General features: G+C 39.9%; 1 protein-coding gene across 1 annotated transcript in view; it reads left to right on the forward strand.

Annotated features, from left to right (window-relative positions):
* The window catches only part of klf12b (Kruppel like factor 12b), a 59301-nt gene that overhangs the window by 15053 nt on the left and 17651 nt on the right, over window positions 1-26597 (forward strand). The window contains exons 2-3 of the mRNA XM_077580163.1: window positions 12602-12684; window positions 20478-20994. Coding sequence (XP_077436289.1) covers window positions 12619-12684; window positions 20478-20994 — 583 coding nt within the window. The 5' untranslated portion in view covers window positions 12602-12618. The remainder of the gene's footprint in view (window positions 1-12601; window positions 12685-20477; window positions 20995-26597) is intronic.

Below are 26597 nucleotides of genomic sequence, written 5' to 3' on the forward strand. Positions count from 1 at the left end.
CTCTTCATTGTCGTTCATGTCCTCTTCTGTCATTTTTTTGCGAGATTTCACTCCAAGTTGGGATCGAATTCATGGCGCTACGTACGCAGGTACGTTCTTGAAAAACAATTGCACAAGGAACCAAAATAACACTAATACAATTATTTATCTCCTGATGTTGTACTACTGTTTAACTTTGTTTTTTATGTTGTTTATTGTAAAGAACTTTGCTTCTCACTTTGTAATAATAATTTATGGTATTATTAATACTTTATTAAGGTTAAATCTTGATTTTTTTTTAATCCATCCTCTCTGGCTCATGTGTTTTAAAATCATGATGTTTTATTATTTGTCAGATAATGTGACGAATAGCAAAATATCATGAATCTGACTCAGATTTTATTTAATGAAAAATGATTGTTAAAGTGAATGTTGTTGGGGTTTAATTATTATTTTATTGTTAAATAAATTAACATTTATTACCACAAACAACAGAACAAAAGTACCGAAAATTGGAATTGTTCAGTACCGATGCTCCAGCACTGACAATTGGAACCGATTTTGAACATTAAAACTTGTCATCTTTTCAACCCACCCCCCTTTGATATTAACGTACAAAATTTTAGTCCTAGTGCTTCTCACCTTTTTCACCCCTGACCCGTTTTCATGCCTGTTTTGTCGGCCGATAGGAAACTTACAATTAAATTAATAGATTTTTTTCAAATGTTACTTTCAGTGGTTGGTCAGGGTTTCCCCCAGTACTTTATAGGACTGGCGGGCCGCCACACTGTTCTTCTGCCCCACTCCCGCTAGGCTTAGGACGGTGTGTTCCGAATGACTGCAATTGAGGTTACATCACTGTAGGAATGCAACTTCGTTGTGAAACAAGGACTAAACATGATCAAGAACAAAAACATGAGGTCAACTATTGGACGATGACCTACATCCATCCTAAAATTAGTTCCGCATTGTTGTGCAACAGAGCTTCTTTTATTTTGTGAGTCAGTCATATTTTTTCTAATTTCCTTGTTTTTTTGTTGCAGTGCTTTCGCTTGTGCAGCTTTGGTAGCATAGATCTTACTGTCTGTTGTGTATCAATGAATTCCTTTCTCTGTGTCCAACTTAAAGCTTGCAAGTCAGACTCATCAGTGTGCGAGTCTGGCACATTCTTGCTTGGTAGTTAAGTAAAATGATCCTGCATTGTGTGTTTCTCTTGGGTCTTATCAAGAACGACAAGAGGTCAAACTTGTTCTCGCAAGAATTCAGTTGACATTGATGCAGCGTATTTAGTAATGAAAAACTGCTGGTTTTTGTTTCTTAAAAAGGGGTGTAAATAAATAAAGTCAGCAATTACTGTACATCCAATGTTTGTTTTGTTGTGTGACCTTTTTCAGTTAAAAGTCTGAATTACTATACAACATACATATCATCCCAGAGTTGATGGCATGTTCTTTAGAAGGCAAAATTAAATCAACAGCGCCTCTGCTGGCTGTAGCCAAGTAGTGCACTCCAGTGCTCTCTTGGGCCTTACTCAAAAATGTCCCTGGAGCATCCAAAAGACTCAGCCGGCTGCTCTCGCCAAGCAAAATACAGTGAAATGGAAATTCTGAAGCCATTCACTGAGTGCCAGGAATTATTATGATTTTAAAAATGACAATAAAAACAAGTTATTTTGTCCATCTTCGTAATGAAAGCCAGACTCTCATTTAATAAGAGGCCAGCATAAGCACCTGTTTTTCTAGGTTATAAAGTCAATGTAACTCAACTTGTGAGCTTTGTCAAGTAAATAGACATTTATCACTAGTGGGTTCGATCTGACAATAAGGAACTCATCTCTGAAAGTCTTAAAATTGTAGTGAACAAAGTGTTAAATAAATAAATAAGATTGGCTGACAACCAGTTCAGGGTGTACCCTGCCTGCTGCCCAAAGACAGTTGGGATAGGTTCAAGCTCTTCTGCGAACCTGCGAAGAAAAGCGGTTCAAATATTGGATGGATAAATCAGGGTTTTTCCTGTGTACAAAATTCAGAGGTGGCCACCTAATTTGCTTGCCACCTCCAGCCTGAGCCACTGGTAATGCTCAGCACTCCAGCTGTGTTGGCAAAATGGCCTCTTTGTGAAATGGATAAAAACTGGTTGATTTTGCTGATTTGAGTGGCAGTGCATAAAAACATATTATAAAGCACATTTTTGTGTTGACTTCTTCTTTAAGATTGTGATTGGTAGACTGAGCAAACGTACCGATTTGAACTTTGACTACATAGGCCACCTTTCATACACTCTATGGGTTGAAGGTATGTTTGAGCACAGTCCCTTTGTTTGCCCGGGTCCACTTCCTATCGAAGCAGCTACTGCAGTGGAAGCAAATACAAGCCCTTAAACATGTGAAGGTGACATCTTCCAGTCAGACTGTGTTTTATTGCCTTCAACATTAGCCTTCATTGTGACCAAACCACAAAATCAAGCAGCTTTCTAAATGTTGCCGAACAGAACGAGTGTAGGAGTGAGCTGCTAGGCCCGCTATGACTGTGTCACATTCGGGGGGGTCTACAGGAAATCATTTCGGCTTTTTTTTTTTATATACTTTTGCACCAATCAAAAAAAGAAGCTTTTTCACATCTCATTCTCCCCACTCTCTTGTTGCAATGGTGGGAGGCTAGGGTGTGTGAGTGTGTGTGGAGGGAGGGAAGGGGGGGGGGGGTCTGTTGGCATTCTTGCACTGTGTGCTTTGCGCTCGACCGGGCCTTGGCTGTAGTCCATATCCCCTCTCTACCCTCACTCGCTTCTCTGACTACCACCCCCCCATCCCCTCCTCGTCCTCCCCCTTGCACCCCTCTTGTGCTCCTCAACCATCTCGCCACCCCCAGCTTGCCTCATGCCTCTCGCTATCAGCTCTCTTTCTGTACCCCAGATAATTCATTGCCCACTTCCTCGCCTCATCACTCCTCTTGACCTCCCTTGCATGCAGGGCCAATGGCAGCAGGTTCGGCCTCTGCGACACAGATGTAGCCGGGCGCCCCCGGGCACTCGACATGGAAACAAAGCACTGATGGAGGCTGGGTGGTACAGTCTGTTTTTGGGCTAGTAGATGCGCATGCAAGGGAAGGGCAGGAAAGGCGGCAATTTATTACATCTGCTTCAGTAAGTTGAGTCAAGCTTAACTTTCACCTGAAGAAATAATGCTGTGCGAGCCGGGAGATAAGCCGGATGGGTCCTTTCACCCGCTCGTGTTGAGATAACACTGCGCGGCGTGCAACCGACACACACACACACACGTCTGGTCTTTTCTGCTAATCAAAGCAATCAACGGAAGCTTAGCGCAAATCTGCTGTTCATTTTATCCAAAGTGTTCTCTGTAAAGCAGTATCAAATGGATGCTAACGTTAACAACACCAGGAGCCAGACAGAAACGATTTTTGAAGACTTGTTGACTTTTAGGACGATCACAATTCTCACCTTCATTTGAACAAGATATTGGCTTCATGGTTTCATGTTGCTGCCCTGTGATTGGCTGGCAACCAGTCGAGACTAACCCTGCCTATCGAGTCTTCATTTCACCTGCAAACTGAATGAGGACAAACTTCAACAAATCAAACTTGAATGATGCTGAATGCAATAATAAGAATGAACCAGATTTATATAATGCTTTTCTAGACACTCAAAGACGGTTTACAGAGGAATGGATACATTATTCATGCGCTTACACATTCACACTGTGGTGGCAGTAAGCTACTTAAGTAGCCACATCTGCCCTGGGGCAGGCTGACGGAAACATGGCTGCCAGTGTGCGCCTACAGCCCCTCCGATCACCACCAAACATTCACACCTTCCATACACCAGAGTGAGTAGCACTGGAGGCAATGAGTGTGAAGTGCCTTGCCCAAGGACACAACGATACATGACTTGGGGAGAGCGGGGATCGAACAACCGACCTACTGGTTACTGAACGACCGTCTCCACACCCTGAGCCATGGCCGCCACAATGTACAAATGGGTTTTGTGTTCCGACTACACAGGATATCTTAACTCCCTTTGAGAGTCATACAGAAAAATTGAATGATGAAAGAGCCACTTAAAAAAAATGTCATCTTATTTATTAAACATGCCAGAATTAGTCAACCAAAGAATTTATATATGGTTTTATATATTACAATTATTTTTGAAAAACTGCCACCTGAACAGCTTTCTATAAAATGTGAATGGCAAAGAATTTAAGATTTTTCAAGATTTGGGGTGGTTGTGGCCCTGCATCCCACTACAATATATTCGCCCCTGGACTGAACAACAGCCAAATTTCTAAAGCAATTACTTTGGAGTCATTAATGGTAACAATTTGGACCTTTATAGAGGGCAGAAAGTGGAGATAATCATTTTTGCTTGTAAAAATTAATATATTCACCAGTGTGATTAAAACTGTTATTATTTTAGTTGTACATATTTTATGTGAATATTTGCATATCTAAAAAAAACTCTATAGTATCTAAAACACATTTATTAATAGTAGTAGTATTTCCCATGTACTACACCCCACCCATTTGTTGGGGGCAAAATGTCATTAATAGTATATGGCGCGGGCCGCTAAAAATAGTTTGGTGGGCCGCAAATGGCCCCCAGGCTATAGTTTGGACACCTTTGGACTACAGTATGGGCAGCTGTGTAATTAGCCTATTCCGTATAAGAAACATCAGCACAAAACTAGGGGCAAAGTCATCACAAACGATATTTTTCTCCTTCAGAGATAGAATCGGAAGCCCCTTTCACACACCAGAATTTGTTCACCTTTTTCCCCGTGTTGCTGTTGTCTTTAAACGGCAACCACACCGAATTAGGGCAACGAGGTTGACCGGCATTTCCTGGCAACTGATTTGGTATGAGAGGTGTTAGAGGATATTTTGACACTCACTTCGACTGCATTATTGTGTCGAAAATCTTTTTCACACCAGACACTGGAATGCGTGTCATCCAATGATCTGATTGGCAAATGCTATGTCGCTGTGTGACAGTACACACAGTCACCACCCCAAAAAAATGTCACAAAATGTAACGACTTTGTAATACGCAATGATCCTCTCATTTAAATTTTCTCACGAATGTAATAACTTTTCTGCCCGTCATTATGCTGCTGACATAAGAGATGAACAAAGACATAAATAATACATTTCAGACAAATGAAGTGTAATTTAATAATTTCCTGTGGCACCTCTGATGACCTCTCACGGCACTGAATGCCACAGTGAATCACAAAACACAAAAAACAAGTTTCTTCTCTGATGTTCACAAAAAATTTAACTTTTAACCCCTGTACATTATTATAGTTTGATTAAATTCTTGTAATTTTTGCCAAAATCTGGCATTTCCTTTGAAGTGTGATAACTTAGTCATTTATGAATATTTTTTTCACTTTCAACCGCTCAAAATGTTCAGTGGCATCAGACCTATCTATACATATATAGTTTTTATTTTATTTTATTTTTTTAATGCCCCCTATGGACAATAATAGCAGTATTATGCTAATAGCAAGACTAACTATGCTGTATATATATATAAAATAAAAGACTAATTTGAATATTTCATATGACATAGTTAGAGGCTCAAACAAGGTCATAAGTCATAACAATAGAATTTTTTTTATGCATGCCCAGTTTTTCACAATGGCATTTTTCTGAATAGCGCAAAACTCTTGTAATTTTGCCAAAATCAGGCATTTCCTTTGGAGTGAGATAACTTAGTCATTTATGAATATTTTTTTCACTTTCAACCACTCAAAATGATCAGTGGCATCAGACCTATCTATACATATATAGTTTTTATTTTATTTTATTTTTTAATGCCCCCTATGGACAATAATAGCGGCATTATGCTAATAGCAAGACTAACTATGCTGTATATATATATATATATATATATATATATAAAATAAAAGACTAATTTGAATATTTCATATGACATATTTAGAGGCTTGAATATGTCCATAAGTAATAACAATATAATTTTTTCTGCATGCCCAGTTTTCACACAATGGCAGTTTTCCGAATAGCACAAAACTCTTGTAATTTTTGCCAAAATCAGGCATTTCCTTTGAAGTGAGATAACTTAGTCATTTATGAATATTTTTTTCACTTTCAACATCTCAAAATGTTCAGTGGCATCAGACCTATCTACACATATATAATTTTTATTTTTATTTTTTTTTTTTAATGCCCCCTATGGACAACAATAGCAGTATTATGCTAATAGCAAGACTAACTATGCTGTATATATATATATAAAATAAAATAATAATTTGAATATTTCATGACATAGTTAGAGGCTCAAACAAGTCCATAAGTCATAACAATAGAATTTTTTTATGCATGCATTTTGTACTCATTTATTAGCCTTTGGCGCCACCTAGTGGATTTTTGTGTTAACACTCTCAACACACAAATTCCTCTATTGTCATGTTTATGACTCGTCAAAGAAGTGATTGCATCAGTAATCACGGAAATTGCATTATAACACATCAGGTTTACAGCATATCAAAAACTGTGATTTATAATGGGAGTCAATGAGCCAAAATCGGGCATTATTACAACAACTTCGTGTGAATCTCTCCCTTCTGTTTGGTAATAATTATAAATTACAGCATGGCGCCAATTTGAACTTCTACATTTTTAAACAATCCTGGTAAAATGTCAGGTCCCTAGTGTATTTTTTTCAAATGCTTTTTCTTTGATGAAAAACAGAAAAACATAAATAAACCAGAAAATGGACAAATAACGCCCAGGGGTTTTGAGCAGGTAGCTGGATGTCGACGAGTGTAATAATACTTGATGTTGGGCTGCTCTAAAATATGATACTTTAAGAATACGAGAATTTGTTCTGTGAGCATGCTTGTGAGTTAACCACTCATATCTCAAATCATCTTTCCCCATTGACATGAATGGAATTGACATTAATCTGTTCCAGCCTCCTAAGAAATACCAACAAAAATAGCACTCTACAGTATTATACTGTTTAAAAAACATACAGTGATAACCTCTTTAGATAGACCGTTAAGTCTTAACTTTAATGCTTCAATTCAATGGCCATTGTGCTGCTGCTTCTTAGCCAGTGGGGGCAGTATAATACATATGTAATGAAGAAGACAGGCACAATTTTTTTCTCTTTTTTTCTTAACTCACTCACACAAACATGCACACATACAAACATGGTCTCCCAGGCGGGTAAGCGAATCCACGCCAACCTGCACCATAGGCAAGTGACGTTTCCACTCCGCCACCTGGAGTCCAAGACAGTCACAAATACAATCAGGAAGTTGTAGTAATATTAGCTGTTCTTTTCTAGAGCATAAATAATGCACCTGTGAATGTTATGTTGGATATGTTGGTGTAGAGTTTGTGTTCAAATATCTGTTGTTTAAATTTCTGTTTTGCATTGTGTGTTAGCAATAAGCAAATGGACATTAGTAAGCAAAGTCGCATGGTTTTGTTAGATACACATATAAATCCTTTAGTTTTATGTTTTGTTTCGAACTTTAACTAGGAGTGGCAATAAACAGCATGAAGTACTTTGGTGGAAAAGCGCTGTATAAATGAAGTACCATTTACCATTTACATATTTTGTTAGTTTGCTACCACATTTAAAGAGGAAGTCAACCTCCCAAAATGTTTTTTGACAATAATATTTTCTATGCAGCCCCACCAGTCTATATATGGTATTCTGGTTAATATTGCGTTAGTGGAATATGAGTTAAGCAGCAAAATCTAGTCGTTTTTATCCATTTCAGGGGGCGTCCTCAGGGCTCAAGCAACAACCAATCAGAGCTAACCTGTTTCTGAAGCTGCGCTGTGGTTGGTTGTTACCTGAAACCTGAACAACATTGATGTCATCTTCAGTCGACAGCAAGTGGCAAAATGGCCGCCCCCTCAGATGGATAAAAACGGCTAGATTTTGCTGCATAACTCATATTTCACAAATGTAGTATGAATCAGAATGTCATGCTTAGACTAGTGAGGTCATATATAACATATTATTGTCAAGAAATGTTTAAGGTTGAGATGGGCAAACCTAAGGAAAAAAGCTTTTGTCATTGCATGTAGGCAAAGCCCGGCTGCTAAATTTGACATTTGACAAAACATGTAACTCTTAATAACTTAAGTAACTGAACAAACACCTGTGTGATATTATTGGAGTCCTGCCTTGAAAAGAACTGTAGGGTACACTTAATGATTTTCAAGTTGAGGTGCAAATTTAGAGGCAAATTCAATAAACACTCGAAAACTTTGAAAAAAGCCTTTCTAGAAGACTGGCATACATTTATATTTGTGTACATATTTTGGCTGCTAAAACTTCAGTTAGCTTTTTCTTATGAGATTTTCCTTGTTGGAAGGAGAAATGAAATGCCTCAACACTCCACTGACTTACCCTCCTCGCTGCGTCTGACTCCCCCACACACCTGGGATGGCCATTTTATTTCGGAGTGCAGCAAATGGAAAGGTGATCTTAATCTACCCTGCACCTCCGCCCCCACAGCACCCCCCACCCATTCGCTATCTCGCACACTCAGAGCGCACTGCTGATGGACAGACAGCAGTTCACGGTCGCCTGCACAGCAAATGCACTGATGAAGACTATTAGAAGCATTGTTTGACTACTTTGAGCAAAGCAAGCGCTTGGTCGGGCCTGCGGTGGAGCAATCGGTCAAAGTATTTCGACCTGACCAGCCTCCATTAGCTCGTTACTCGACGTGAGGCCTCCCTCGCCGCTGTTTGCACTTTGGTCATTGCAGTCACAAGCAGCGGCGTGCACTGGCCATTGATTTCCCATGAATAGCTCGCTGCAGGCCAGTTCATTATGAGGGTGTTCACACACCGCTGGATTAGCGGGACTGCGGATGGATAGAGTGACTCTTTTTAGAGGCGCTCAAGCTAATCTTGTATTTTCGTTTAGCGGCTAGCACGAATACATTTAAAGACGTAGAAGTCAAAAGATCATATTTTTGGATGCAGTCATTATCAGGGAAAACAAGCTATTTACTTTTGCTGCTACACTCCCTCCGCTTGTTCTCTTCAGCACATGGCTCGAGGCTGGACTCTGGATGCTGCTCCACCCGCTCAAGCAGTTACCATGGCAACGCTATCTGGGCCTACCAAGACCTGAAGCCGAAGGACATGCTGGACAACAATACAATAGTAGCGCAGCCAGGGTACCTGAGGGACTTAGACCTGAGAGGGAGGTATGTGCGTGGGTGTGGGGAGGGGGCTGGAGGTGGAGGCTACAGATTGAGAAGGAGTAAACCCTCCCTCCCCTCTACCGCTTTACCTCCATCACACACAAACACCACCAGGATTAGCCTCGCGCCGGAGAAGTAGTGGACCATAGGTGGCATTTAATCGGCCCTTTGTTTCTGGACAAATTAGTAGTGGTTCCGGTGGCCCAAAAAAGGGCGGCTTTCATTTCAGTTCAGATCACTTTGGTTAGATGCTTGACCTGGTCTTTGGTGTTACACTTGTTAGTACCCGTTTGTATGGGTGCAGAGTCCAACAGTAGAATTTCATGAATGAAATGAGAGCAAAATGCTGTAAATTGGTAATAAAAACAAAAGGGAACAAGCCTTGCTGGTACCTGTCCACACACTCTGTGGTAGAATTAGAAACACATCGCAAATCTCTGGACAAACCAAACTATTGTGGAGTTTTAAGAAAAAATTGTAACAAAGCACAATACATGTACACTGGGACATTGGTAATGCAGTCTCTACCATTTCAGTTATTTGCTGAAGATACCTCCAAAGAATTATTGTGCTTAGATTCTTTATTTCAATAATTGTCACAGTGATTACCTTTACACGCAGTCCCGAATATGATCTTATTCGGCTATAACCTCTTCAGACCCTGGTGGGCAAATTTATTATTATTATTTTATTTTTATTTATTTTATTTATTTATTTATTTATTTTTTACTGATTTTGACTCTTTTTCCACCTAAGAACAACATGGATTTTTTTTTTGGGTGGGGGGGGGGGGGGGGTATTATCTTATGTTATTATTTGTTACAGCGGACGCCAGGATAGTATGGCTGTAGCGTGTTGTAAACTTACCAAACTTATATGTAACATTTTTAACATGAACTGTGAACATCATGGAAATCAAATTGCGATTGTGATTGGTTAGCTAGGATCCAATCATGAACCAGAGTGTTGACATCATCCAAATGATGCGTTTTTATTGGTTTAGATCTGCAAATATGTCATGTCCACTGCAATCATCTATGGGTATGAAAAAAAAATGAATATGACCCCTGGGTTGTTCCTTTTGAAACACAAATATTTTGTCATATAAACGTGATCGGGGTGTTTGAACGGAACATCGGTTTGTGTTGTGCACTTGCCACTCGCTAAGGTATAGCCTAACTTGAAAACAAATTTAGCTATATTTCTTTTCAAATGTAAAAAAATGCAAGTGCTTGACCTGAGTAAATAAAATTTAGTTTTTCTGGTTACTTTTCATGATATATTTTATTAACAAAAAGTTTTATTGAGAGAAGATTCAAAGTCGTACCACACTGAGGCACATGATCCTGAACTATGTGATTGGTTGAAGCATGGCCTTGCATTAGCTGATGGTCCGATTCGATCAGTCAGGTCGGGATAGCATCTAAGGGGAAGGGCTGTAAACTATTCCTAAGCTAACTTATTTCACCACCACTTGAGTTGCTGCAGTAGACTAGACGGACTAGACGGAGTGAAATAACAGCATTACCATGTGGAGGCTACTTGCCGTGTTTGTATTCTACAGTTCTGCTAGAATAATAAGAATGCTTGCTACCTAAGGTCATCTCTGGCTGAGGGGGATGTGGAATATACATTGTTGTTTTTGGCTCCATTGCCTTTACAGCAGCAGCGTTTACTGGCCACCAGACAGTGGCTGAGTGCTCGCACCGGGGGTGGGAGGACGTTCGGTTGCACGTGAGTGTTTGTTTGCTGTGCATTTGCAGCTTTTTTGTTTGTTTTTTGTTGCCTGAATGACACGCGGAACTGTGACCTGGCGGCGGTGTCGCAACAACTGTTGAGTAACTATTTATACAAGCCAGTTATTGTCCGTCAGTGAAAGACGAACGAGGTCTGCGGCAGCCGAATGTCTTTATTAAAACAGCATAATGACTCAGCTCATCCTAATTCATGTCAGTGTTGAATTAAAAGTATATCATTGAATGTCTCGGCGCGTATTAATTTGTCACTCAAAAGTTCTGTTTGAACTTGGTGACTTACAGTACCTGAATATATTTTTTGGCCTTGAACGGCACAGACAGTTACATTGGAGTCGATTAAAGGTTAGAATTAGAATCATGTAGGTTTTAAAAATGGTATTGGTATCGGGAATTAGTATCTCCGTTATGATAGAAACCCCCCAAATGATCACTAAAACTACTTTAAACTGACAAAAGTAATCATAAATAAAAACTTGAAAGTCATCTTGTGTGCCCCAAGAGAATTATCTAAAACAACAACAACGATCTAACGAAAGTGGCTTGTACAAAAATAATGGTACCCATTAAATTAATTCTGTAATCCGCACATCTCGAAAGCTATTTGGGCTCGCTTTTGATGAGCCAAGTGCTTCAAACTTCTCTGGTTTGAGGAGTGCCTTCTCCAGATTATTTTTCAGCTTCTTTCACAGACATACAAAATTATTATCAGGTCTTTTTGGATGTTTTATTCTTAGCCATTCTTGTTTTTAATTAGCTGTGTGTTTATGTCTTTATCCTGTCGGGAGGCACATGACCTGCAATTGCCTTGATAGACTTGAGAGGTCTTTGTACCCATTACAGGTTCAAGACACCCCGTACTGGATTTAGCAAAGCAGCCCCAGAAAATAACTGAGTCTTTTGTTTGTTTCTGTGGCTACAGTGCTCTTTTCTTTCTACGCAGGGTGCAGCCAAAATTGATGGCACTCTTTTTTTAAAGAGTGAAAGCCCCACAATCATCTGCTGAAATGCGTTTTGACAAGCCACAATGCTTCTGGGATATTCTTGTTGCGATGTTGTGTGTTGTTTTTTAATCAACAGTCATAAAAAAAAAAACATCTCTACAGTGTACATATTTTCCCCTACATTTCCAAAATCTTCTAACAATTTTTCGTGTGCAAAACTAACAGCTCACATTAGCTGTAGCTACCTACAGTTGTGACTCCCAACTCAATAGCTAGCTTGCTAGGTGGATAGATAGATAGATAGATAGATAGATAGATGGATGGATGGATGGATGGATGGATGGATGGATGGATGGATGATGGATGGATGGATGGATGGATGGATGGATAGATAGATAGATAGATAGATAGATAGATAGATAGATAGATAGATAGATAGATAGATAGATAGATAGATAGATAGATAGATGACTGACTGAGGATGGGTCAGATGTAGACCGCGTGCCAAAATTCGCTAATGCTATCTAGCACTAGGCTATCCCACGCGATCTCCACAGCAGTCAGATAAGTGAACTACTACACTAACAGAGGGTTCTGTTTACGAAATATTCGTCTACCCTTTTAGGGTCAGATATCAACTCCCACTTGTTTGTGTCTTCTTTCTTTCTCCTAACTCAACATGCTTACGCCTCCTCTTTGTCCCTTCACAGGCCGCCGAAAAGACAGGATGTTAATGCTTGACGGAATGCCTGCAGTCCGAGTCAAAGCTGAGCCCCTGGAATCGGAACAAGGGGTAAGCGAGCAGTTGTTTTCCAGACGATTCCCCATTTCCCTCACCGCCCCCCCCCCACCCCCCTCTCTTGCTTTCCTCTCCTTCTTTTCTCCTCCCGGCAATGGGCAGATAATCACTCCCAGGCTTGAGCGAGCGAGTGAGACTGCGAGCGTGGGGGCTATGAGGAGTGGTCGGAGAGCATGGTAGCGAGGAGGAAGAGAAGGAGAGCCACAGCTGGGACTGGAATGCATTAGGAAGGAGGAGGTGGTTTGGGGGGGGATTGTTAGGGAGTCCATACTAGTTGGTGGGGGGGGGGGGGGTCAGAAGGGAGTCTAGGTCACATGAGAAACTCTGAATCTATTATCTCTCCGCATCTTTACGTTCCCCCATTGATCCTCCCTTTGCCCTTCTGTCTTACAAACAAGAATAATCTTCCTCTAGTGCGCACACACAAACACAACCCTCCTCTTCCTCTGAAGAACACTATCACAGCTCCATCTCTTCCTCAACTCCCCCCACACCCGTCGCGCCTTCTATCGCCAAGTATGAATCACAGACACAGAAGTTAAACGTCGCGATTCAAGCCTTTCGTGAAACTCCCATTGGGCGCCATTGTCTTTAAAAGAGAGTTCACTCTTAGTTGGGTCGGGGTTTGTAACGATGTTACCTCACGCAGGCTTTGCATGGCCCTTGTAGAGTATCAGGGCTCTCTGGTCCAGCATACCTATAAATAAAGTGGTCTTGTTATGGAGAAGCTGTTGCTAGGTTACAGGGGCTTTGTGTTGCTGCCACAGCTGTGTGTGTGCGTGCATATCTGTGTGTGTATGTGTGTGCGTGTGTGCCACGTGTGCAGGTCACCACATTTCTATAATAATGATGCATCAGTGCTCAATTCCTTTTGATTTAAAGTCATATCAGTGATTTAGTACCCTTTAAATCTGCCCAAAAATCACTTAAAATGTTCTTTTTACAAGCTCTAAAATGGGGGAGAACATATATCATCTTGTAAAATATTTGTAATCGAAGAAATGTTGCCGGTGGGAAATGCATTGTGGGCCCAGGTTGAGTCACAGGAAAATGATGCAAACTTTCAAATATCTCACATGCATAGCATAAATATAATAATAATAATAATAATAATAATTATTATTATTATTATTATTATTATTATTATTATTATTATTATTATAATTATAATTATAATTATAATTATAATTATAATAATTCCGTCAGTTGTCAAGCCAACAATTGTTACTGCACTTCTGTCGCTAAATTCAATTAGTCACCGCTGTTTTAGGATCAGTCAGTAGAAAAATTGTTTGCAAGGGTAACAGCACACAATTTTATTCATTTAGAAACAATTTGTACCACTTTACACAAACACATTTTTTTATTATTATACTCTACCTGCTTCTCCTGGCCAAATTGCCTCTCGTCTTTGCTTTAAGGGTAAGTGACGGTTTGGGTGAGGGTGGAAAAGTGGTTCCCCTCTGCGCTTATTTTTCAGTTTACGTCAGTCATCAATCCGCCAGTGAAACGGGAGTCCGTCAGTGAAAAGCTGATGGACCTTCACTCAGTACTGACAGACTAGTGATGACACGGTGCTACTGCCCACCTCTGGCTCTTTGGGTCAGATATTTGTTGGAATAGAAGAATTCAAAACACATTTGCTATTCCGTGTTACATAATGTTGCACATCATTTATTTTCTATACCACTTGCTCTCTTCATTATTGGGTGATCCTAGTTAAGCATCACTTGGAGCAAGAATGTCCAAACTATGGCCTGAGGGCCATTTCCAGTCCAGCATCCATTTTTCTCTGGCCTGTGTCATATACTAAAAATGACATGTGACTTGGCCCACATTCCCACAAGGCTAGTTTAAAAAAACAAAAAAAACAAAAAAAAAAAGGTGGAGGTGGGCATAACCCTAACCCCCTGTGAAGTGGGGCACCAAGCCTGCTAACTTTAAGCTCATTGAAATAAAACAAAAACATATTTGCAGTCAAATAACAAACTGCCCCTATAAAAAGTTTTTAATTTTTAAAAAGATAAGCTAGAACTGTAAAAATGTATGAATGTTTTTTTTCTTGATATTTTCTCTAATTTTACACACAAAGGGGACCTAAATGAAAAACTTTTTATCCAATCTGCAAAAAAAATGTGTTGCATATGCTTCCACTAGTTAGACAAAAAACAAACAAATAAAAAACACTAGGATTCCAAATTTAAGACTCATGTAATTCTACAAAAGATTGCGCAAGTTCACAATAAACAAGATCTATTAGGGACACTTTTCCTGTTTTTACTGGCATTTTGCTATTTGATTGCAAATCTGTCATTGCTTTAAACACAAATTTTGTCAGCTTGGTGGCCCATGGTAAGCATATCCGCCTTACAATTAAGCAGTCCAGGGTTCAGATCTATCCTCCAGCCTTCCCACCTGGTGCTTCCATCTTAACTATGTGTACCCTACAATTGTCTGGCATCCAGCTCAGGTTGAACCCCACAAATTTTGTTCATACTGAATCAGAAATCATCGATTTGGGGTAAAGTAATAAAATTGACTTTAATTAGTTTAGACCAAAATAAAAAATCACAATTGGATTAACTTTTTTATTTGGCTTGGGAAAAACAAATGTATTTGATTTATATTAAAATAAAAATGATGTTTTCTACCAAATCATGACTTTAACGAGTAAACCTAAGAAATTTAGCTATAACAAATTACAGCATTTTTTTTTTAGTTTAGTCCAATGAATCACTTTTTTCAGTGGGAATGATCCTCAAGTAAGTGTTTGAAAAATGCTCTGCTTACAGTTTGCTGTTGTTTTGCTTCTGAATGTGGAGAGGGTTTTTGGCAGCTGTTTAGTGCAGTGGTGGATCTAGTACAGTGGGGTAAAGGGCTGCGGTCACCCCAAAATCTTGAAAAATCCCTAACTATTTCCCTTACAACAAATAACAGAATGTTTCAAAAATAACTACAACATACAAAATATACAATACATTTTATAATTTATTGCTTGGCTGATTTTAACGTGTTTAATTAGTGGCCCTTGCATCATTGCACTTTATATGCGCTCAACCAAAAATGTTTGGACACCCCTGATTTGGAGTCACGTAGTCAAGATGAAGTAGAGGTCATTTGTCAGTGCTTGTTGAATGGGAAGAACACCAGATCCTTCCTGCCCGATGGCTTATCTTGGGCCTTGTGAAACTGTTTGGTCACATACAGTTGGTACGACTTGCTGATAAGAAATCTCCACATCTGTGCTCTTAAGTGTGGCAGCAGGTGGTTCGTCTCCGGGTCTTTCTGGGTGTTCTGCTCTGTACCGCGCCTCGAGGCTTTTCAGCTCCTCTGAAGTCGCCCTCCATTCGTGGCGCGATGTCAATCTGGATGCGACCTCAAGCGGCTTTGAAGTGCACTGAGATCCAATCTCTCGCCCCCAATGACTGCGCCTCCCCGTCGCAGGGCAGACAGGCCACGACAAAAATGTGGTCTTCATTTGGGTGGCACGGCGCCAAGGCTGGAAATACGGCCTGCCTCGTTAGACCCTTCCCCCGCAAGGGGTTGGAAAATGTGCCCTGCTAACCTGTATCCCCTATTAAAGACAATGGCACCACAACTGAGGCAGGTAGGCGTGTGTGTGTGTGAGTGTGAAAGTGAGAGAAGTGGGTTTTGTGTCTGTCAAAATGAGAGTGGAGGTGGTTTATTTTTTTCTGTTATTGTTGCTTGATATGAAAGCCAAGTTTTCGTTTTTGCCTTTGGAAGAAAAGATCCTTCTGAAGGATCAATTTATTGATTATGTTCCACATGGGATGGGACAGTCTTTTTTTATGTTCTGAGCTACTGCTGTTCATATCAGTGACTTGTCAAGCAGAATAATGCTGCGTGGAAGAGTTATGTCATGGCGTGGATTTTCGTCGTAATGCATACTGTATTATGGGATTCTTTGAGAGAATAGTCAAATTAAAGACTTCTTCAACCAGTACAACTGGAAAATGTGAATAAATCAGAAACACCTCTGCTGGGCCTCTTTTTTCTCAGACAATAAATGTTTTTTTGGAGGGTGGGGGATCATAATGACACAAGAATGAAGTCATAATATTTTAAGGAACATAAGCTCATGGCATTGCGGCCTTAGCTGATGTAATGTTGGACTTCTTTAGAAAGTGAACTAGTTGGGACTCAATCTTTGCTTTTTGCATTCAAGTTCACTCGCCTTAATTCCATTAAGATGTAATAAAATGGCATCAGTTCTGCATAATTAGCCAAATTCTTAACATTTAATAATCTACTATGCATCATATGCATTGCAACTGCTTGTTCTCCCGCTCTCACTCTGTTCTTCAGAAATAAAACCTTCAACATTTATAATCGATACAAAAAAAAAATGTTGATCCGATTCCTGACCAACAAATGTGTTTAGGTCGGACAGGGTAGAGGACCCAATTGCAAGGAAGCAGCGACGCAAAGCAGGAAAAGTGTTTAATTTCAAGAATACATAGAAGAACAAGGTACTTTTGAAACATATACAGTATATAAAAAAAAGTTCCTTTAAGTCAAAGTAACAAACAACACACAAAACTCACTACGACCCGACATGACAACTGACAGGGATGACAAACCAAATCAATGACGCAACAAAGACCGAACGTAAGCAGAGAACTAAATACAAGCAAACTAACAAGACGAGGAACACCTGGACAAGACACAGGTGGCAGGTTGTGGAAGCTGATTGGTCAACTCAAGAGATGGGGCTGGCGAGAACAGGTGGACACAAAAGCCTAATGAGACAGACATGAAACAAACGACAAGAAAACAAGACAATAACATGAAAAAAAAACCTACAGTAGAGACAAAAACATAAATAATGCCAAAATGAAAAACAGTGCGACTCTAACTGACTGTGTCCTTTTGTAACTCGCGTGGAAACCCTCCTGCATACTAACGTGCTATTTGTAACTGTAAATGTCGAATGATGGGTCGTGATCACTGAGGATCCCCTGTACAGTATATAAGGTCAAATATGCTCAGTAGTTTATGCAGCCCTGAATATTAGATGGAATATAAATGCCATGAGCACAATCATACTTATAATTCAGATATATTTCTTCGTACATAAACCATCTATCACATATTGTACATCTTCTTTATCACCACTAACTATCTGAAATGCCATGATACGAATCCTATTTAAAAGGCCTACAGATGGTACTAATACTAATAATAATTGATTTTGAATTAGAGATCATCCAGAATGCTATCAGGGGGTTGGGTTTAAAGGTCATATGGGCACACACACACACATATATATATATATATATTTTTTTTTTGTGAGTATGGTTAGTGGGTGGTTCTGTGAAGCGGACCATAACCACACGCCATAAACGTTGACCCGAAGCTGCTGAACCTGAGGTGAACCCGTCCAGCGTGGTGGCGGGGTTTGTTTTTTCACTTGCGAAGGCGTTACGGAGTAAACAAGCATTTTCATTCTATTCATCAGCTTGTAACATTTCTTGTAGGCTGAGTATACAAGCCTGGAGTATAAATAGTAGGCTACTACAAAAAAAAAAGAAATGAACACACGCTACTTGGAAGAGAAAAAAAATCTCAATTCACTACTCGCAGCCAGCATTACATAAGCAGAATGAAATGTGAAGTGGGGGTGAAAATCCATGGCGGGGCACATTTTTCATAGCTTCTAGATTTAATAAGCTTTACGCGTACGATTAGTTAAAAGAAAAAAAATAAGTGCCATATGAGCTCCCTCCCCAATGGGCCTGTGAAAGGCCTCTCTGTTAGAATCAAGACTTGTGGCACCCCTCCCACATGTGACACGCTGCGGACAAAGATCACTTAAAATACCCAAGACAGCTTGTGGGGAAACAAGTTTGCGATGCGTTCAGGGTCACGTCGGAGCGCCTGTGTTACAAGCTGTGAGAGAGAGAGAGAAAGAGAGAGAGAGAGAGGAGAGACGGGCAGGAAATTGAGCCCATATGATGTTTTTTTCCACAAAGGAGGTTTAGGGGGGGGGGGGGGGGGGGCAATACACAGAGGCACATTTCTGGGGGAGTGATGGAAAACAGGAGGAAACGAGAGGCGGAACAACGCAGGGAGGGAAAGAGAGGAGATGATGAAAGGTTACAAGTGCTGAGTGTCACTATCTTTATTATGTTGCCATGTGCTCCAATTGTAGCAAGAATGCTATTAGTTTTGAAATATGTCCACACTGGGGCTCAATGTTGACTCTGCCAGTTATCAATTGAACAAATCATTTAACTTTTCATGTTAATTGTGCTATTGATTTTGGAGATGTAGTAGTTGAAAGAGTCGTTTTGAGTGTTCAATGGTTATCGATGCCAAATTTGCTATTCGTATTGATTGATACAAGTCTCATGAGGTTGATACTTTAGACTCCATTCATATTTAGCAATATGATGATTCCTCTACCTTACGTGTTTAAAATATCAGTGATACTAGCCCTGTATTTTGCTGATGTAGTCAGCAGATGTGGAATTTAACCAGGAAATTCATTATTTATTTTGTTGTTTTTGCTCATTAAATCTCACCCATCATCCAACACAAAAGTTCATAGTAAGAAAAGTATTGATTTCTGAAGAAATCAAAGAGAGAGAGTAGATGAAGAGTGTGGGTGGCATTTATCTTCATTATCTTATTTGTGTCCCTTAGTGGATTAACTGTATTTGTTAAGTACAGTACTAAATGATGGCTCATTGTGCAGTGTCATAGCAAAAATCCTATTGATTTTGAATAGTATCTGACGAAATATTCTAATTTGGTGCAGACTATTTTCTCAACTGAATGATTTTTGTACCAAGATGGTTGGAATAGCTGTTTACTTTAGGTTCCTTTTGACCTATCTGCCAGTCAAAACTATCAACTTATCTTCAAACTGCATTAGAATATAGTGTTGTTCCGATACCATTTTTTGGCCCCCGATACCAATTTCGATACCCAGCTTTACCGATACATAGTTTGTTAGTTTTTTCCAACATGAAAAAGCTGCCCTGCCATTGGTTCAGAGCATTCAAGGGCCAATAGGATATCTTGGCTCGGCATGCAGTGAACACATCACACATCAGTGAATGCCGTGCACAAGCAAGACACAAGATGCTGCTTCCAAAGTCCTATATTAGCGTAGGAAATAATGATATCGGCATGTTACTTGCTAGTACTTGCCGATGCCGATTTAATGCAGTATCGGGGCTTCTCCCGATACCAGTATCGGTATCGGAACAACACGATAGAACACTATTGATTATCAACCAAACAGTGTGAGAGGGCAGTGTCTTTGTAGCTATCATCTGGATTTGGTTTGTTACCAGATCCTATGAGGATGTGGTAAAAATGTCTTCATTCTCAGCATCGGTCAAATTTTGTCATAGCAATCGTCCCATTGGTTGAAAAAAAATCTCCATCTATCCATCCATCCATCGCCTCATATAGACAAACAAGCATAGCTATGGACAATTTTGAGTCTTCAATTAATCACGCATTTTTTGGAATGTGGTAGGGAAACCAAACTCGTCCACACGGGTGGACCATCAGCCCCCATCCCCCCCCCCCCCCCCCCCCCACACGCACACTTCAGGCATGCCATTGCTTACTGCTTGAAGCCAGCTCAAAACGGGCATTGATTGGTATTGAAAGATTTAGCCTACGATTCTTCAAAGCTATATTAACAGATATCAAACTTAATGGTTTTCAAAGATAAGACAACCATTTGCAAATGTTGTTTCAAATGTTTTTCTAAGGCAGCCAGACAAACGAATGCTTCTGTTCTTCCGCAGTCACCCAAAGTGCGGCCTTACTCCGCGATGGACGGCGTCCCCTTCTTCCTCAGCAGAGTGAAACCCGAGCCTCCGGAAGACCTGCTCGCCCACGACCTGCACTTCCACACGCAGACCGAGCCGGTGGACCTGTCGATTAACAAGCCCCGCCCCTCCACGACCATGTCATCCTCCTCCCCGCTGAGATCCGCCTTCTCGCCGTCCTCCCTGTCGTCGTCGTCCTCTTCGTCGTCGCCATCGGTCATCACTTCGGCGTCATCGGTGCTCTCGCCGGGCCCTCTGGTGGCACCCGGCATGAGAGGTCAGCCATATTTGCACATCCTGCACTCGGTGCCGCCGCCTCCGTCCAGCCCGCTGGGCCTGCATGGCGCCGGAAAGCTGGGCGGCCGCGTCCACCGTATCCCGGTGGTGGTGCAGTCGCTGCCGCTTATGTACACCACGGCCGTGCGTTCGCCCTCCAGCCTCAACAACGCCATCATGCTACCTCTGCTGGACGACGCCAAGAGCCAGGGCAAAGGTGAGACCTGATTAAAACATGCCTGCCAGTGAAAACTGTTCTCAGGTGAAAATACTAGTTTGTGGGAGGCGGTTAGTTCTTTTATTACCATGACGAGCTTGGGTATCTGATGACTACTCAGTTTTGCCAACTTTGGTGGCTTTTTTTTTTTTTTACATACTTGCATAAAATATACTATTGTACGGCGGCGTATTAGGGCCATGCATAAATATATATTTTTAGAGGGTGGCGGCTATATTCTGAGAAAAAACTTGCAAATTTGCCACTTTATAAATGTGTAAATTTCCAACTTTATAAAGGTGCAAATTTCCAACTTTATAAAGAATGAATCTGTCTCCATCAAGCCTTTGCATTTTATAAACAGTGTCCCATTAACCACCAATGAATCCTCACATTAGACTATAGCTACGCTATGTGTATTTCTCGTAAGTTTCTGAGTTTTTTTCTTTGCAAATCTGCCACTCAATATAGTTTTTTTTTCTCAGAATATTGCACCCGCCTTCTAAAAATATATATTTATACATGGCCCTAATACACCGTCGTACCATTGTGCCATTATGGATACAATGAAACCAAAGTGAAAATGATCCCATTGGATATAAAGTGGTCCCTCGCTTCTTCGCGGTTCATTTATCGTGGATTTGTATTTGGGTCCAAAATTAATATATTATGGGGTTTATCTTGGGTTGCACCTCGTTATTTTTCAGAGTTTATTACACCTGCATCCCCCTGCCCAGATTTACTGTATTCTTTATTTATTCTGCTATTTTAGTGATTAAAAGAGTGGTAACAAGTAATTAGAAGAGTGGTAACTGGGAAATGTATGGTAGCTTCATTATGGCTTAGTGCAAGCATAGCATAACCGAAATTTTTTAAAAAATGTTTTACTTCCCTTCTTTGCGGAACGTAACACCCGCGAAAAGTAAGGAAACAATGTAATTGAAATAGAAAATTCAAGTAAAATTGTAGCTTTATTAACTTACAGGTAGAATAATAAATTGAACACAGTATAATGAAATTAAATATTCTCCCTTGGCGATATGCAAGTCAACCAGATGGATCATGTCGGGCGGCATGGCCCAGTGGTAGAGTGGTTGGCTCCCATCCATGGTGACTATGTCGAAGTGTCCTTGGGCAAGATCCTGAACCCCTGATTTGTTCCCAGTGGACCTGGCAGCAAGTGTGAATGGATGAATGCGAGGCTTTAAATTGTAAAGCACTTTAGGCACCTTATGATGTAGTCAAAGTGCTATATAAAAAGTTGTCCATTTACCATTTAATAATCTCAACTGTTATAAAAGATAACGAAAAACTAAAATACAATAGAATCATTCATGCAAGTATAAAAATAAGTTATTTGCTATACAATGAAAACAAATTTGAACTACTCACCCTTTGACGGTGGTGTTTACTCCATGTTACACAAGCGTAAAAGTGACGTTAAAGGTTATAGAATAAAGCAAAAATAAAATGAAACAATAAATAAAAAACACAATGACACTTTGACGATGGGTGAAAAATGACAAGTTTTATTGCACTTTTTAACATTTTGAGTTGCCATGAAAGTTTAAGAATGTGTGAACCACTGTATTGTAGAAATAAATAGAACCATTCATGCTTTGATGATGGTACTGTATTGCCACCGCTGCGTGATAAAATTAAATACAATACAAATAAATTAAAACCACATGCAGTTTCACAACACTTGACATAATCGACTAGATGGATTTAACATTCTTAACTGTCTTAACTTCTGCATAATACAACTAATATAAATAAAACGTGACGCGTTGCCACCCTGCATTGAAGGTGTGCAACTCTAAATTTGGACTTGTCTGTATCCTGTAAAAACTTTGATCTCTTAAAAATCCATGAAATCTAAGATTTCTAAGAAACACTGCTGGCCTTATTGCCAAGTTGACCTTATACTGGTTGCCCAAGTTCGGTGCTCGAGAGCCACTATCCAGCCTGTTATCCAAGTTTCTCTCCACTAGCGCACCTGATTCAAAATCAGGATCGTTATCAGGCTTCTGCAAAGCTTGCTGATCATTAGATTCAGCTGCACTGCAAGAGGGAAACATGGAAAACAGGCTGGATAAGGGCTCTCGAGGACCGGACTTAGGCACCACTGCCTTATACAGTGATAGTGAGCAGCCACATGCATAATTTGTTTGTGTAGTGTGTGCAAACCTGGCAACCCACCATGTTATAAAGCCAAGTTCAGAGGCCACCTCATTAAGCAAGCAAGCATCGTGGAAGGAGCTCCAAAGATGATTAAATTTGTCTTTAAGAATCACGTTTTTAATAAAATGGAGAAAAATAGAACAGCAACATGCAAAGTTTGCAACTCAAAGATAAGAGATATATGTTAACCCAAGAATAGAGGTAAACCTTGTTAACTGATTCAAAGCAAAAATTAAACCCTGTATGAATAAATGTTTTTAATACTCTGTCATGTACTCCCAAAAACATATTTATACGTTTTTTATTTTTTTTATTTTATGCTAGTGCATACAGAAGGCTTTGATAGAGCTTCTGACATGAAGAGGTCGCTAGGGATGGGTACCGAAGACGGTACTTTTTGTGGCATGGACCGATTTGGGTTGGTACTTACGAGCACCGATTGACGTAAAATCAAACGGTGCCATGTTTCGGTTCTGAATCACGTCATTCTAAGTTGTGACTCTAAGGAGTAGAGGAGTTGACGATTTTCCATGGCGCACTTGAGCGCAACATTGTATGTACTCGCGTTGTTTTTCACACGCTAAAAATACATTTCTTGGTTTGGAAGTCAAACAAAATTCAGTTTTATAAAGTATGACAGCCTCTGGGCCGGGTGGAGGATGGCAATGTCGCTTGTTCCTCACCGTAATCAGTGCACGGCTAGAGGGAGGTACACCGGTGGTGTCCTCACTCGCTGAGAGCCGTCACCTGCCTTTTGGTGCAGTACACAGTCGCCGAAACCGAGAGGTCCATTTTTCCCACCGAATGGAATCATGCTGGAAGGTACACGGCTTTACCTTTATGGTAAATATACATTGTAATTTGGAACAATAAAGCTAGTGAACAAAATGTAGCGAGCATTACAGACCACTTCGGGTACATGAACCCAATTATTCTCTTTCAGTCATGTCTTCTTCCAACTGTTTTTTTTTGTTTTGTTTTGTTTTTAGCTGTATTTTAGTCCAACTTGGGTTCAAACTTTGAACTCATCGTGCGGCAGGCTTTACGTTCTTGAAAAAAAAACTGCACAAGAAACGAAGATACCATCAATTATTAATTAATATATTTACTGTTAGTGTTTAATTTCGTTCCTTGTGTTGTTCATTGCACAGAATTTTGCTTCACTTAGTTTTTTGTTATATTAATTTATGTGTAAAATTATACTTCAATAATTGTAAAATAGTATACCTTTATTTACTATTCCTCTGTGGCTCATTTGTTTGAAATTTTATATTTTTGTTTTATATATTGAAAAGTAATTGTTAAATAGATACAAAAAAATATACCCCAAAAAAAATAATTAAAAAAATAATTTCAATAAAAAATAAAAACAAAAAATAGAGCGAAAGAAAGAGCGAGAACATAAGTACCGAAAATTGGTACCGTTGAGTATCGGTAGTGATTCCCAAGTACCGAGAATTGGAACAGTACCGGTTCAAATGTGAAAGGTACCCATCCCTACTTAAAGCAATGGTAGTTATTACAAAGAACGGCCAGCAGGTGGCAGCAGAGTATAAGAGCTCAACCAGGGCCATGTTGCAACAAGCTCTTTTTCCCAGTGTCTCCAACAGGCTTGTGAATAATGATAAAACTTAGCTATATTCGAATGCTAATTGCTGCAAAACGGAAACATACAAAATAAAACAAAACAAAACAAAAAACAAATATACGTTTTTTTCCCTGATAAAAGAAGAAACTCTAATCTTCCTTTTGGTAGGTTCCATGTTTTTATAGCAATAGAACAGAATATTCTGTGGACCTTGCAAAATCTGTCAAAACGTAGTAAAACAGCTGGGAGCGAAGGGGGTTGCTTCAGTGAAAATGGCTGCAAGTAAATGAGTTAACTTTCCAGTTGAACTCATCAATAACTACTGCTAACAAACTCAAGTACATATACTGAGAGTAAAGTGGTGTGTAGGTGTATATGTGTGTTGTAGATTGTATGACTTGACATGATTTGCTAATCTCAATTTGACTTGACATTTACTTGGGCCTTGACTTGCTTCATTGTTGCCACAGTAACTTGGGACTTTCTCAAATCTTGAAGGCTAAGATGTGAGCATTACGTATGACTTGCGCATATGTGACTTCCTCCCACCTCTGATGGTAACCTTGTGTCTTGCGTCAAACAGCGTGCCGGCTGGTGGCCCCCCAGGCAATGATGCTGCCCTTCAAAGGTGAACAAGCTATTAGATGTTGTTTGTTGCCTTTTATTCCAGGCAGCAAGCGAAACAGCAAACATCTGCAGCACTTCCAATGTCACGCAGGGTGTGACTGCTTCTCTCTCACTGGGTGGAGTTTTTACTGCCAACCACGGGGAGGGAACCCACACTGGCTGCTCTTGTCCACCTCCCGCGCCATACACAGGGAGAGTGTTCATTTTTCTAAAAGAGGTTGCTTCTGGTCACATCCTGCAAGGATGGACATTTAGGCCTCGTGCCCGTGCACGTAGTCTACATGCGAGCACACAAACTGGGGGGGGTGTAATTAGCTCTGGGTGGGGTCATCCTCAGAGATACTTGCTGTGAATTTCTGGGGAGAAAAAGTAGGACGGGAAAATCACGACTTGCATAACAAGGGTGTGGATGCATATTGAATATGGGTGGCACTCACACACACACACACACACACACAGACACACACACACACACACACACACACACACACACACACACACGGACAAAGCCAAGTTGACGTGTAAAAAAACGGATGAATTTTGTTACTTTTAATGCAGTAGCAGCTAGTTTTTTCTTTTGGAATAAGTCTTGTAAAAAAAAAGATAAGTTTATCTTACCTTCCAAAATTCCAAAAGCGAGCCAAGAAAATGAAACAAAACAAATTAAAAGCAACAAGTTAATCATTTGATTCTCGCAACAATAGCATTATGCACTGAATGCGTTGCAAAGTAAATAACAATAGCGGCGTGCCTCCAAATAAAGTTTCTACAAAATGTATTAAACTGGAAATGATTCTTGAAAAATTCATCTCATAGTTATGTTAGTAACAACCAAATAAATAATAGAGCAAACTTGTCATTACAGTTGGGGTTCATTTTAAAAGACTGTTAAGTCAAAGTTTTTAATAAGTTAACAACTCTAATTGAAGTAGGTAAGCAATCTTTCATTTTTCTAATCCTGACCTATAAAATCAAATGACCATTTATGCATAATAATCCTTATATTGTTTAATTTAACAATACAGATTAAATGATTGTTAATATATATATATATATATATATATATATATATATATATGGGTAGAGGATTTTGAAAAAATAGTTGCATATTAAATTGCAACTGCAATACTGAGGGGAATTTTTTTTAATTAGATTATTTTTCAAAATCGTTCGGTCCTATGAAAGGGGAAGTCAACCCAAAAAT

This window comes from Vanacampus margaritifer, chromosome 11 (genome assembly GCF_051991255.1).
Source record: "Vanacampus margaritifer isolate UIUO_Vmar chromosome 11, RoL_Vmar_1.0, whole genome shotgun sequence".
In the NCBI taxonomy this organism is placed as follows: domain Eukaryota; kingdom Metazoa; phylum Chordata; class Actinopteri; order Syngnathiformes; family Syngnathidae; genus Vanacampus; species Vanacampus margaritifer.